This window comes from Spea bombifrons, chromosome 5, assembly GCF_027358695.1.
Source record: "Spea bombifrons isolate aSpeBom1 chromosome 5, aSpeBom1.2.pri, whole genome shotgun sequence".
Lineage (NCBI taxonomy): Eukaryota > Metazoa > Chordata > Amphibia > Anura > Pelobatidae > Spea > Spea bombifrons.
Window position 1 is genome coordinate 2889005 of NC_071091.1, and position 14645 is coordinate 2903649.

General features: G+C 40.9%; 1 protein-coding gene across 1 annotated transcript in view; it reads right to left on the reverse strand.

Annotated features, from left to right (window-relative positions):
- Positions 1–14645, reverse strand: part of OBSCN (obscurin, cytoskeletal calmodulin and titin-interacting RhoGEF) — a 118228-nt gene continuing 103583 nt past the window's right edge. The window contains exons 83-93 of the mRNA XM_053468302.1: positions 14261–14377; positions 13111–13275; positions 12653–12811; positions 11757–11934; positions 9973–10086; positions 9645–9812; positions 9327–9429; positions 8233–8362; positions 7720–7825; positions 2899–2941; positions 1–1438 (exon numbers count right to left, since the gene is read on the reverse strand). Coding sequence (XP_053324277.1) covers positions 16–1438; positions 2899–2941; positions 7720–7825; positions 8233–8362; positions 9327–9429; positions 9645–9812; positions 9973–10086; positions 11757–11934; positions 12653–12811; positions 13111–13275; positions 14261–14377 — 2706 coding nt within the window. The 3' untranslated portion in view covers positions 1–15. The remainder of the gene's footprint in view (positions 1439–2898; positions 2942–7719; positions 7826–8232; positions 8363–9326; positions 9430–9644; positions 9813–9972; positions 10087–11756; positions 11935–12652; positions 12812–13110; positions 13276–14260; positions 14378–14645) is intronic.

Consider the following 14645-nt stretch of genomic DNA (forward strand, 5'->3'; position numbering starts at 1 on the left):
ACACGCTCTCTCTCCTTAGCCCTGTGAAGGGTCGTTCTTGCTTATGTGCAATGTTACGGTTTCCCCGAGGGTTCCGTAGCTCAGGGTCCGGGTCGAAACCTCCGTTTTGAAGCTGGGCTGCCCGGTCTCTGCAGAGCGCTGGACTTCGGTACAGAAAGAAGGTTTGATGTTGAACGAGGGCCGGCCGGCCGACGCGCCCGCCACGCTTGCTTGTGCCGTGCGGGTTTGATTCACGTGGAAAGAAACGTTTGGGGACCCCATCAAGTTCATCCTACCCATTCTGGAAGCAGCCATGAATATGCCACCAGTCATATTTTCCTTAAAGTTGCTGAAAAAACTCTGCCTTTGTTTGGGGACAATGGGTCTTCCCACATTCAGTAACACGGGCTTGCCAACGGTTGGCTCGTTAATCTCAGCTTGCAGTACAGATATCTCACAAGGAGCATCTCCTGGGTTGTTTGAATCATCATCATCATCATCATCTTCACATCCGTAAGTCTCTCCTTGGCCAGGAACGTAATCCTCCAGGTCTTCCAGCGTCAGTAGTTTCCCATCACGGGTGAGAATTTTTTTATCTCTGTTTTTAAGCTCATCGGATTCTTCGTCTGATGGTTCTTCTACGACGCAGTCTTCTCCTTCTGAACATACCATTTGTCCTGGATCTTGAACTTCCCCTTCCTCAGACCATTTGCCCGTTTCTTCACCTATATTTTCGTCGGTCTCTGAATTTACTGCCGCAGTTGGAGTCTCATCGTCTCCAGAAACGGTAAATGTTGCCCGTTGGGTTCCTGGTTCTGTGACAGTATTGCTACATTCTTCCCCGGTCTGCGAGCCATTGGTATCATTTGTCAGAAAGAACGAGGAGTTGTCCTCTTGCTCAGAAACAAACTGAGACTCCTGATCTTCCTCTTCTGAATCTTCTACGAGTCCGTATTCCATTGATGGCAGATCGACCTCAGACAAACTACAGGAGCTGAACGAAGACTTAGTTTGTTCAACCAATTTGTTGTTGGAGTTGTTTGTGTTTGGGTCATCATCAGGAGATCGTCTTGGTCTATATTGAGTGAACTTCCTTGCTCCTCCATCATCGGGCTTTGCTGGAGAAGTCCCTCTTTTTCTTGGTAGTTTGGGGGATTTTTTCACCTTGAATTCAATGATTTCCTCAACTTCGACCCATCTGTTCTTTTGCTCTTCTGCTCTCGCGCCTCGTTCTGCGTCTGGTTCTGTCACATACAACGTGGGGACGATTGTCTTCTTGGTTTCGTGCTCCACCTTGTAGACGGGCTGCTTGCTCCTCATCAGGTACTGCGGCTCCGGAGTTAGCATTTCAGGTCTTGGAGATCGCGATGGGGATTGACCAGAAGCAGGCCGTGAAGGAGAAGGGGACACCCTGCGCCTCATCCTTGGACTTTTCACCACTGTTGTTATGGTCTCCTCTCTAATGATGTAAACGTGTGAATTGACATTAGCCTATGCTTTCCATATGCAGTGAAAAATAAGCCATTAGGGTTAGTTTTGGGTCATGCTACACAGAAACATGTAAGGCAGCTCTATCACACAGCAAGCACATGCGATACTTTATTATATGTCTACATTTGGTTTATTTATTTATTTTTTTAATATGGAGTATTCAGGAAAATAAAACATATTCTATATTTTCTTTTATTTCTCAGGAATATTTCTACTGGATACAGAAATGTATTTATTTTTCTTTCTTTCCATCAAAGTGAAAGAAAACTTTTTTTTAAATAAAAAAAAACTATCCTATTATGCAGAAAAATGTTAAATTATATTTTTTTGTGGATTTTAACAGGAAGCTCTCAGTAGATATAAAAAAGACTAAGGCTCTACTTTGGCAGCTTGCTGATCCCCTAGGAAACAAAAGGGACAGTAACTCACTTTACTGAGAGGGTGGCGGATAGGTGGAACGGCCTCCCAGCAGAAGTGGTAGAGGCTAATACAGTGTGGGAATTTAAAGATGCATGGGATAGGCATATAAATGGTGGATTCGTCTGAAAAGTATGTTTTCCTGTAAGCAGCTGCACGGATGGCGCATTATAGGCAGAATCCTAATTATTACTGTCAACTGGCGTGATAAGTACATCTGTCATTCAAAACAGCGTGTTCGCATTAAAGCAGATGGCCGCGTAGAGCGGAGCTGCTCCGGTTTGCAACATACAAGATTTATAAATGTACGTCTTTTGTGATTTCCGGCCATCTGTCCACGAGAACCCTTTCAGTCGCAGAGCTTTTGTCCAAAGAACTACAAAAGCGATAAGTACTGTCATCCGCTTGGCAATGAAAAGGTTAAACACGCGTGTTGTATGGGGGCTGGGACCCTTGTTTGCTATTCTCTGCCTTTGGCGAGGCTTTGATACATCTAAATATATCTATTGCTGTATCTAAAATGCGACATCAGGCCGTTATTAGTCCAAAAACAAAAAAATGGGGTTTTAACGGTTAATTTTCCGATTACCCTGAAGAGGAGCCAAACATACAACCAGATGGTTGTTACTATAAGAATTATGTGACGCGGCCAACACGTGTCACGTGAATAGGGCAACATGTGTGATATATTCCCCACTGAAATGCTGGCACATACGGTGCACGTGGCATGATCTCCTTTATCTACCATATTATCGTTGGAACCGTTAAGGTGCCGACGCGTTTTACATGTCTATTTTGGGCTCCCCATGGGCGACATATAACGGATTGTTAAAGGGTGACGTCCGACGCTGATGTTGTGACAACCTTTGGTTAAAGGCATTAAGCGCACAATGCGGAACAAAACGTGGCGCGTGGCAGCAGGCGTGTGCGTCCGTTAGGAAGCGTGTTAGAGACTCATGCACAGCAAGCAGAGACACACTCGCATTTACAGAGAAGAAGAGCCAAACTTACATGATGACGGTTTTCTTGGGGGCTTTAGTTTCTTGCTCAGTAACTACAAAGGAAACAGTATGAACAGCATGGGGTTAATTAAAGGCAGAAGCTGATATGATCGTCCTATTGGTGTTAAGTTCATTATTCATGTGTTCTAGATGAACGTGGAAAGCAGACATGCGTCCTACTCTCGCTCTACATCATCATATCTGGAAACTCTCCCGGGTTTGACCCGGAGTCTCCTGGTGAACCTGTTTCCCAGGGTCTCCGGGTCGGTTTCTTCTTTCTCTGGGCAGGGGAGTGGCATATGACCACACCCACTCCCTGCGCCCTGCCCAGTTCCCGCTAACTAAAAGTTCTCTCTGGCTAGCCCCACCCTCACAGAAAGCCACTCCCCCCCTACGAAGAGGATGAGCTCCGCCTAGGAGTTCCCAGGTAGGCCTTTCGTTGACCTCCGATTGCCAGCATAGTAAATATTGGACGTGTTTGTTTCATAATGCTGTGCCCTCACCTTGACACTCGAGGAGTTAATACTGAATTTTGCAATAATAAATGTTCAGAAATAATCCCCAACGGAGAGATGGAGGCCAAAACCATATTAAAAAAAAAAAAAAAAAAAAAAGGTGCTAATTTTGGAACAATCGCCATGAATATTATGACGGTTTCCATGGTAATTTTCTTCTCCAATTTAGTAGAATACAGATTAAAATGTATGCATGTGTATTCCATCTCAGGAGGCCGTTCCCATTATGTTCTCTCTCCCGTTTTATTAGGTTGCTGCTTGTTGCTGATTGGTTCGGGCAGCTTTTATAAGGGTGGGGGAGGGGAAGGACCAGAGCTCGAAAAACTTTTTTAGATATTGCTCGTTCTGCCAAATAGATCTCAGTTTTCCTAATAGTGATTATTGCCCAAAAGTAAGTATTTTTATAGTAAGTATTTTTAAGTATATTAAGTATTTTTATTTGTATCAATAAAAACTCAATAAATACTAAAAATGTGTAAGAAAATTGTTTTTGAGTACCGAGAATGTTCCTTTTTATACACAGAGATAGATTTGTTTTTCCGAGAAGGCTGGTTGCATATTTAGCATAATTATTTCGTTTGGAAATCTGCAAAGCTTTTCGCGTTCCGCTCGGGAAATAATGAAAAATGGAAATCTTCGGAGGAGATAATTACATTTTAAAGCTGTCACCGTTATCAGAGCCTCCCTGTAATTATCTGATTTTGTAAATCGCTGGAACGTTATCGTTCGTTATGAACCAGGCCCGATATAAAATGTACAAAAATAAATAAAATATTAAAATAATATTTTATTAAAATAATAATAAAATTAATAAAATAATATAATTATTAAAAAATAATGATCCCCAATAGATGAGAAAGCTCCCAATATAATATTAAAATCCACACAGAGCTGCAGTGTTATTTCCTAGACGCGCCGGGGATATTCTTACCCAGGCTGACGGGCCGTGGAGGATTTCGTTATTATTATTGCTCTTTTGGGTGATCCGTTATCCTAGTGCGCTGCGCACTTATCGGCCAGCTGAGGAGATCAGAGAAGATGTCCCAATAGCGCTTAAGCTCCACCTAATGTGGACAACCAGTGCATGATGTCAAAGAAGACAACTAGAACATGGTGGATATGGGGGGCAGCTGGGGGCACTGGGTCAGGTAGAGCAGTGAACATTATAAATACCGCAGGTCCTGGCAGGATGGCAGAAAATGTAAGTTTCCAGAAGCAAACCCCGCCCAAGTTGAACAAAAGTCCAACATGCAAATTCACAAAAGTCAACTTGTATTCGCACTCGCACAAAAAAACTCGCATGCAAGAAAAGGGGATGGGGGCTAAATTAGCCAAAATGTGAGTAAATGCCCCATGGACACCCCCCTCTTTGTCCACTGGGGTGAGAAAGGTTAAAATAAATTCAATTGTCCTTGGAGGGCTCCTTACATCTCTCTAATTATTTGTTGTTGTGGGGGGGGTTCGTTTTATGAGTTACAGACGAGGACATACAAATTATCGTGCATACCCTCACATGTCCTCACCTGTAACTCACAAAAATGAAAGCCACAAATCCTTAAAGGCTCTTGCAGACAAACCTATATTTCTGTGTAAATAGCTAAATAAAACTCAAGCTACCAACTATATTTTATAGAAGATTAAAACTGGAGATGTCACCCAATAATAATTTGAGCCTCAACAATTTTAAGATTTTCGTTAAAATCAATAAAGCTTATTTTTTTCAATGGGAGCGCTACTGAGCATGTGCAGGAAGTAATATATATATATATATATATATATATATATAAATATAAATTAAGCTGCACTGTAATGAAATGAAGGCAGACTTCCCAGGACATAAGAGTCGCGAGGAAAAATAATCTTCTTTATAAAATACGTAATAAAGGATGCTGAAGGTTTTAGGTTATTGTACATAATAATTTATAAAAAGATTATAAATGTCTTTTCTTTGAGTTCCGAGAGCTTTTGGGTAAATGTTATTGTCCCCACATGGAAAGAGACTAAACATTTTGCAAAAATGTGATCTGTCTAAAAAAAAAAAAAAAAAAATGCATTTACGGACACCGCATAAAATAGAAAATTAAATCACAGGAAATGTTATATTCCTAGAATTATTCAGCACTTTGTAAGATACGTTTGAAATAAATTAATATTATGCAATACTTAAAAGTGAACAATATTTTAATTATATATATTGTTTTTAATTAAAAAAATAGTGCAAATAGTGCATTCACCGATATATATATATATATATATATTAATTTAAACATGTATGGCATAAGGCTCTTGAATCTAAGACGAGACTGAAGATCAAATAAAAATAAATGGGCCATCAAATTTTAGTTTTAATTAGCATTTAAGTAGAATTTCACTTTTTGGAGCGTTGAGAATATCCCTCGTATTCAGGCTTTGTATGGGTGGGGACTGGATGATTAGGAATGTTTGGGAACTGGTGGAAAATAAACAGAAGCAGGTAGAGACGTCACCCCTCACCTTTTTCCTCCCTAAACTTGCGATGGGGTCTCGTACATACAATGCCGTACGGGGAGTCCGGACCTTCCGAAATTCTACTGCAAATAATGAAGCTCTTTTCCAACAGTCGCCGGGACGCTTTGCGCAAGCAGAAAGGTAAGCAAAGCCAAACTATTCTGACATACATCAGCAGCATTTGCTCACATGCTTTAGAACTTTCCACTCATGACTAATGTATGTCTCCTTGCGCAAACATTGACAACGTCACGCAAACATAGACACGCCACGCAAACATAGACACGTCACGCAAACATAGACACGCCACGCAAACATAGACACGCCACGCAAACATAGACACGTCACGCAAACATAGACACGTCACGCAAGACAGCCAAGAAACAGACAAATTTAGCTCGGATAATCTATGCATTTCACCCAGAAGCCAATGGGGGGCTCGTGGACAGCCCCACAAGATCCAAAACGCGTGATTAGATATTATTATCCGTGGAAGCCAAGCGTATAATATAAGCGATGTTATTGTTTGATATATTGTCACGTGACGGGTAATATGAACTTTGTAGGGTCCACAATAATGATGTATCTTTAGGATAAGTAGCAATATTCTAACGCATAGTAAGAAGCCGGGTCGTGAAATGCGTTTATTTTGTTACTGGATAGAACAGAAAGATGAGGAAATTCGACTACGATTATTTTACTCAGTGATATTTTTGGGGTTTTGTGTCTTTCTTGTGGTCTGAGATGTTCCATCATAGATGAAGAGCTGAACGTGCGCAGTCTTTAGTCGTCGTGACCGAATGCATTGGCAGGAAGCTTGTAGCTGCTTTTATTGTGCAGGAAAATGAAATTTATATTTCATGAATTGAAAATAGTAGAATACGGACCTCCGAAGCTTTACCCCCGACGTGCCGTGATTGGTGAATATTTTAGGATTTATTTTCTTTACATTTTGTCGACGGTACTTTCCAAATATTTTTGGGGTCGTTCTTCAAGAAGGAAGTCATGGCCGTTTTCAAAATGCATGACCTTCACGTTCATCTCCAACGATGGGGGGAAGCTAGTTGTGTCCTTCAGAGATGGTATATCCTTCTAATATTCTGGATTGGTTTTCTTTTTTTTTGGGGGGGGGGATTTTACAAAATCTATTGGATTCACGTGAAACAAACCAAAGCGCGCGCTCGTAAAATGTGCCGTTTATATCAGAATCAAAACTATCCTGAGTCTTGCTACTGTATCAGACGGGCAAACTCACTGGCGATTGGGTACAAGATGCGATCCTGGTTCTAAACTTAAAAAAGTGGTCCTATCAATAAAACAACCAATGGAATGTCCCTGCTGATTGGCCCATTCCATTGGTTGCCATGACCACTTTTGAAACTTTGTACCGGAATCACCTTTTTTTTTTTTTTTATTTACACAGAATTCCATGTTTATAGATGATTGACATCATATACAAAGTGCCACTGACATGTAGCAGATGTCCTTTACGGCTGTACCAGGCCATTCCTTTTATTTCAGGTAAAATCTGGCCACCCCCTTTTATTTAAAAACAGGATTGGATACAAGTCTTATACATCTGCCCCATGACATTCCCTAACTTGCCCTGGCCATCAACAAAACACCTTACTTCTAGGTTGCTATAGGAGAAGACAACCCTCTTATCACATCTTTTGGGTTGTAAAATGAAAGCACGATTTACCCAAAACAATTTAACAGACACCTAATAACCTAATCGTCTTGGTGCAGCTTTCCATCCTTCCACTGATTTAGCTGACAGTGGTGGAAATGTACAGATGGAACCCGCCAACCCCTTGCAGATCCCTTACCTTCAATGGTGATGGTCTGGTCTCCTCTCCTCTCGTGGGCCAATAAAGACGCCGTCTGTAGGTTTAAATCTGCCCCGCTGCGCGCTGATCCCAACCGATTCGCCAGCTGCAGGAAACAAAAGAAAAATATTTTTAATTCCAGAATAATCTCATGTTCCGAAGGTGCCAATGGTCAACATGGAGATGTCAGCTATCTAGCATTTACCTATCATCAGATATTTAAAGAATGGTTAGAACCAATATTCCGAAACATTTTAAAATGTTCTCAATTTCAGGAAGTGTCTCCTGAAGCCCTAAAAGTTAATGTCATTCTACATCTTTGCCTGTTTTGGCCCAATAGAAAGTATCCCTTTTGAGTAAAGACTCCATCTTCACTTGGACCAAAATGACTATATGCACTTTTCCTAATAAGAAGACACATAGGAGACTTCTATTATCAGAACGCAGACACCTGCTATCAAAACCCTAAATTATTCCAGTAAAGGTTGGAGGAGACATTCCTTATGAACTCACCTCACATTCATAATACCCAACGTCCTCCTTGGTGGCATTCTTTATCACCAGCACTAGCACACCGCTCCGTGGTTCAGCAAAGGTCTGGTGTCTCCCGGAATCAGGCAATGGAGAACCATCTCTGTACCACCTGGGGGGGGGGAATGTAAGAACTGAATTTTCACACACCCTATCGGTCAAAAGTTTGGGGTCACAATTTCTGGCTGTAACATAATTGCAAAAGGATTTTCTAACCATCAATTAGCCTTTTAAACTTAAACTTGGATCAGCGAATGCAACGTGCCATTGGGAAACAGGAGTGATGGGAGTGATAAAGGGCCGTTGGAACACAGGAGTGATGGGAGTGATAAAGGGCCATTGGAACACAGGAGTGATGGGAGTGATAAAGAGCCATTGGAACACAGGAGTGATGGGAGTGATAAAGGGCCATTGGAACACAGGAGTGATGGGAGTGATAAAGGGCCATTGGAACACAGGAGTGATGGGAGTGATAAAGGGCCATTGGAACACAGGAGTGATGGGAGTGATAAAGGGCCATTGGAACACAGAAGTGATGGAAATGATAAAGAGCCATTGGAACACAGGAGTGATGGGAGTGATAAAGGGCCATTGGAACACAGGAGTGATGGGAGTGATAAAGGGCCTCTGTATGCCTATGAAGAGATTCCATTAAAAATCAAGTCATTTACAACATTAACCCCATCTGCACTGGATTTCTGATCCATTCTTATGTTTATTTTATATGTTTAATAGACAAAATCTGCTTTTCTTTCAAAACCAAGGAAATTTCTAAGTGACCCCAAACTGTATCTCTCTAAATAAACGTATGAAGTTTACATTCTGTTAAGAGGTAATCAATGGTCTTTGGTGAAGTCTTTCCTTCAACCGCCATCCAAAATATTCTCTCTAGTAGAAAAACTGATGAATTAAAACCCATCGGTTCACAAGAGCTTTTCATTTCAACAAATTCCAACATTGGTTCCCCGGTAAGGAAAAACATTGGACATTTAAGAAGATAACCTTTTCCCGCACTCTAGACCACCCAACACTTTGGTAATATGGTCAGAAATTGGCTATAGCGGGACTTGACTGACCTTATTTGAGGATAAGGAGCTCCTTCAATGGTGCAGGTAAACTGAGTGTCCTCCCCATCCACAAAGTGAGAGTTTCGGAGTTTGTTGACGAACCTCGGAGGAACTAAGGAGAGAAAGACGTTTGATAAATGTCTCTGTTACACAAAGAACTAAATTGTATCCGTCCTCTTCCAGATATTTTGGAATAGATTCGTTCGCTCCTTTCCCGTCGTTACTTTTATTTTTTGAATGAAGTGTTGTAGTAAATGAATAGGGTGGGTTGGACGATCGTGAAATTATGAAGCTGAGATGGATTTTGTCAAATGTTTACAATGTTACCTTGGACCAGTATTTTTCCCAGCGTGCTGGCGCTTCCCGCGGCACTGACCGCAAAACACATGTATTGGCCGGAGTCGGCGCCCGTCAGGTTATCCAGAATGAGAGTACAGGAACCGTCGGGGTCTTCGATGATAATGTGGTGGGGGTCAACCTCTACAGGTCGGCCATCTTGTAGAAGAAGAAAAACAACATAAGTTTTAAGGTTTTGTTGCCATAGAAACCTACACATAGCTATACATTCATGTTTTAAATATCAGCCCCTAAATCAAAGCTTCCTATTGGGAATTCTAGAGATAAACGGTATTTATGTAAATAAAATCCTAAATACCTTTATACCAACTGACGCTAGGTTTCGGTGTTCCCGTTACTCGGCACGCCAGCTTAACGGTTTCCCCGAGCTCGGCCGTGCAGTCTGCCAAAAACTCTATGAACTGCGGAGGATCTGAAAGAGAGAGAGAGAGAGAGAATGTCGACGGAAAGAAATGATGCATTCTGTGTAATGTTTGGCAATCGCAAAATTACATCCCAGATTCTCTCTTTTGCGCTTGCAGTTCTTTAAATTCAACAAAAATTATAAAAATGCTAAAAATGTTTTTTTTTTAGTTTAATAGTCTCTTATATGTTATTTTTTTAGTTTAATAGTCCCTTATTTGTTTGTTTTTTTAGTTTAATAGTCTCTTATATGTTTTTTTTTTTAGTTTAATAGTCTCTTATATGTTTTTTTAGTTTAATAGTCTCTTATACGTTTAGTTTTTTGTTTAATAGTCTCTGATATTTTTTTTTTTTTAGTTTAATAGTCTCTTATATGTTTTTTGTTTAATAGTCTCTTATATGTTTTTTTTGTTTAATAGTCCCTTATATGTTTTTTTTGTTTAATAGTCTCTTATATGTTTTTTTTGTTTAATAGTCTCTTATATGTTTTTTTTGTTTAATAGTCTCTTATATGTTTTTTTTGTTTAATAGTCTCTTACATTTTTTTTAGTTTAATAGTCTCTTATATGTTTTTTTTGTTTAATAGTCTCTTATATGTTTTTTTTGTTTAATAGTCTCTTATATTTTTTTTTTTGTTTAATAGTCTCTTATGTTTTTTTTGTTTAATAGTCTCTTATATATTTTTTTTTTTAGTTTAATAGTCTCTTTTATATTTTTTTTGTTTAATAGTCTCTTATATGTTTTTTTTGTTTAATAGTCTCTGATATGTTTTTTTAGTTTAATAGTCTCTTATATATTTTTTTTTTACTTTAATAGTCTCTTATATGTTTTTTTTAGTTTAATAGTCTCTGATATGTTTTTTTTTTTTAGCAACCCATTTGGGTGAACGCAGTATTATACAGAGGAAGGACATTTTCTTTTTTTCTTTAGCTCTTTTATTTAACTCTTTTATTTTGGTAACGTTATGCACTTTTGGAGAAATCCAAGTGATAAAGTCATATTGTGGATCTTATATTCTCATAGCAGAAGTGGCCACAATCAGTCCGAGGGCCGAGATCACCCAAATGTCCCATTAATAGATCATGCCCCATGTGCATTATCCGGTGGTGTCCATACGTTAAGGAGGATGCATAAAACCCATAATAAGAGAAGAGAAAGCATTTATCGGGAGGTCGAGAGTGGATGAAAGCTTTGTAACTACAGCCTTCCTAGGACTTCTGGTTCTGGTAGAACGTACAAGCTTCAAGTCAGAGCAGCCCAGGGGCAGCTGATCCCTTAACCCCTTCGCCCCCATCTCATGCCCTCTACAGCAATTACAAAAAAAGGTTACTTTGACATTTGGGACATATATTGGGCGTTTAGCGTACAAGGGTCGGGTGTCATTTAAAGTACAGCACCTCTCACATCAACATGAATGGACACTAGAAAGAGGACATTTACACAGTGATGGCGAGTGAGTGTGACTGCGTGATAGGTGTGATGAGAGTGATTAGAAGAGCCTAAAGGTAACGCCCCTTCCGTGATGTCAGAGATGGGCAGGCTGAGCCCTTAAATTCCAATACTGGTTTTTTTTTTTCCATTAACGGCATTGATGTTTAAATGCGGATACTCCTTTTTAGTTCATTAATTGATCGTCTGATTAGGATTCTTTTAATAGAATGAAGTCTAACGTCCACTTACTCCACTGAGGCAGACTGAAGCGCTGCTGGATGCCGCAGATATCTTTCACCCAGGAGTTTTTGATGATGAACGTGCGCGCCTGCAGCAGGTACTTGCGGACCGAGTCTTCCCGTTCGTGCCATATCTCAAAGGCTCTGTCGTCACCTTCAACCTGATCGTTCACATCTATGTTTGTAAGCTAAGGGTAAAAGCGGAGCGTTAAATGAACCCTATTCTGATAAAATACAGCATTACACAAAATATTGCTGCGCGGCTCAATAATAACTATTTTAACGAAAAATAATGAAATGAAATCATGAGCTGGGTTCCTTTATTTTTAAACAAATTTAAATCCATCATACAGTTTTGAAATTGACCCCCAAACACTCCCATCACCCCTGTGTTCCAATAGCCCTTTATCACTCCCATCACCCCTGTGTCCCACTGGTCCTTTATCACTCCCATCACTCCTGTGTTCCAATGGCCCTTTATCACTCCCATCCCTCCTGTGTTCCAATGGCCCTTTATCACTCCCATCACTCCTGTGTTCCAATGGCCCTTTATCACTCCCATCACTCCTGTGTTCCAACAGCCCTTCATCACTCCCATCACTCCTGTGTTCCAATGGCCCTTTATCACTCCCATCACTCCTGTGCTCCAATGGCCCTTTATCACTCCCATCCCTCCTGTGCTCCAATGGCCCTTTATAACTCCCATCACTCCTGTGTTCCAATGGCACGTTGTGTTCGCTGATCCAAGTTTAAGTGTAAAAGGCTAATTGATGGCTAGAAAACCCTTTTTTGCAAATTATGTTGCAGCCAGAAATTTCCTCGTTTTCCATGAAAACAGCTGCGTGACCCCAAACTTTTGAACGATATTGTACGTCCCCTGCATGACCGTTTCAGATATCCACGCACCTTCATCATGTTCTTGAAAACGTAGCTATAGGTGTCCGTCCGCGTGTCCCGCTTGGGTTTACAGATGACAACGTAGTTCTTAAAGAGGAATACGTGGCGATTGTGACCTTTCCAGGCCATTCGTGCTCCAGGAGCTCCTTCCCACACAATGAAATGTCCCTGCGAAGAGACAAAGGAGTGTCAGCTCTGCAGGACAGGGACCCTCCTATCCGAACATCTGTAGTACAGCCACTCCCATTAGTGCTTCATTCATAAAATAGATATATCCCTATAGACCGTTGGTATTTTCTGTTGATGATATATAGCCAGCATATTGTGCGGCGCTCTACAAAGCCGGTTACCTGGCGGATTGGTTACCGGGGCGGATTGGTTACCGGGGCGGATTGGTTACCGGGGCGGATTGGTTGCCGGGCCGGATTGGTTACCGGGCCGGATTGGTTGCCGGGCGGATTGGTTACCTGGCGGATTGGTTCTCCGAGCGCCTCCAGGGTTCCGGGATAATTCTCAATCATGGACACATGAAGAAAGTTTTCTGAGCGGCGAGTGAGCGCTGACACAATGGCGTAGGCTTGTTCAAGGAGAGCGCAGTTCTTTCCATTTCTCGCCTTGTTGCGGATCAGTTCCTAACGGGGAAGAATATTTCAAAATAGTATTATTATTATGATTAAAGCATTTATTTCAGTGGAAAGAAAACACAAATTCCTCAATTCTAGTAAACATCTCATATTTACCATTTCAATGAAAACATAGAAATATAAAAGTCTCACAGCAGATAAAAACCATTCGGCTGGGAGGCTGTTCCATTTATCCACCACCTGCTCAGTAAAACTTCCATCCCATCTCAGTCTCTGACCCTCTAGAGAGATTCTGGTCTCTTGTTGTAACTTCTTTCCTCCTGTACTTTGTTAAATCCCTTTTATGTATTTAAATGTTTCTCTCCAATCCCCTCTCTCTCTTCTCTCCCATCCTCTCTTCTCTCCCATTCCCTCTCTCTCTTCTCTCCTATCCTATCTCTCTCTTTTCTCTCCTATCTCCTCTCTCTCTTCTCTCCCATCCCCTCTCTCTCCTCTTTCTCCTCCAAGCCGAACATATTGAGATCCCTTTAGTCTTTCCTGATCACTCCCTATTTTACTCGCCTCCTCTGAACTCTCTCCAGAAAGTTAATATCCTTTCTATACTAAAAAGAACCCCCTCGCTATTTTAAAATCAGTCACATTATCCAATCGATAGTTTTCCTATTTCCACGGCGACTGCCAAGTTGTGCGGCTCGCGGAAAATCTACAGTGGTTTTCAGCAAATTGTGTCATTTTCAGGATCTGTTAAATATTTTTTAAAGAACCCACTTTATGGACTCAGCTGGCGCTTAAATTCATGAATGAATATCCTGAGATAAAATGATCATCTCGGGCTATTCTTGGCCAAACTTTGCCCCAATTAGCTTGGTGTCCTTCTGCTGGATCACTACCGGGCATCAAAAGCCTCCCTAGAAAACCCAAACTACGAAATTAGGACTAAAAAGTAAAATTATAATTAACTACAGAAGATCGTCAACAAAATCTGTGCATTTCTGGCATTTTCTGAAGTTTCTCTTCTCCGCGAGGAGCTCACCTTGAGGATGACTTGGTATCTCTGGATCCGGTTGATGGGTCTCTCCAGGTAGTGTTGTAGAGGGGGAGGCGGAGGTTTGGAGGGGTCAGCGAGCGCGTACGTGTCCTCTGTGTATTTCTTCATTACATCATAAGGGGGAAATAATATGATTAATATACAAAAGCTGATGATGATGATGACGATCATTAATTCTAAGCTGCAGCCATGTGACCAACACAGAAGCTGAACTATTTTATTGCCATAGCAGCAGAAAAATATCCTGACGATTTCTATGTTGACAAATGGAGGGGCTGGACTATTTTGTTGCCATAGCAGCAGAAAAAGTCTGCTACTTTTCTATGTTCGTGCTTTTCGATGATGGAGTTTCTTTACTTTAGATGTTAAA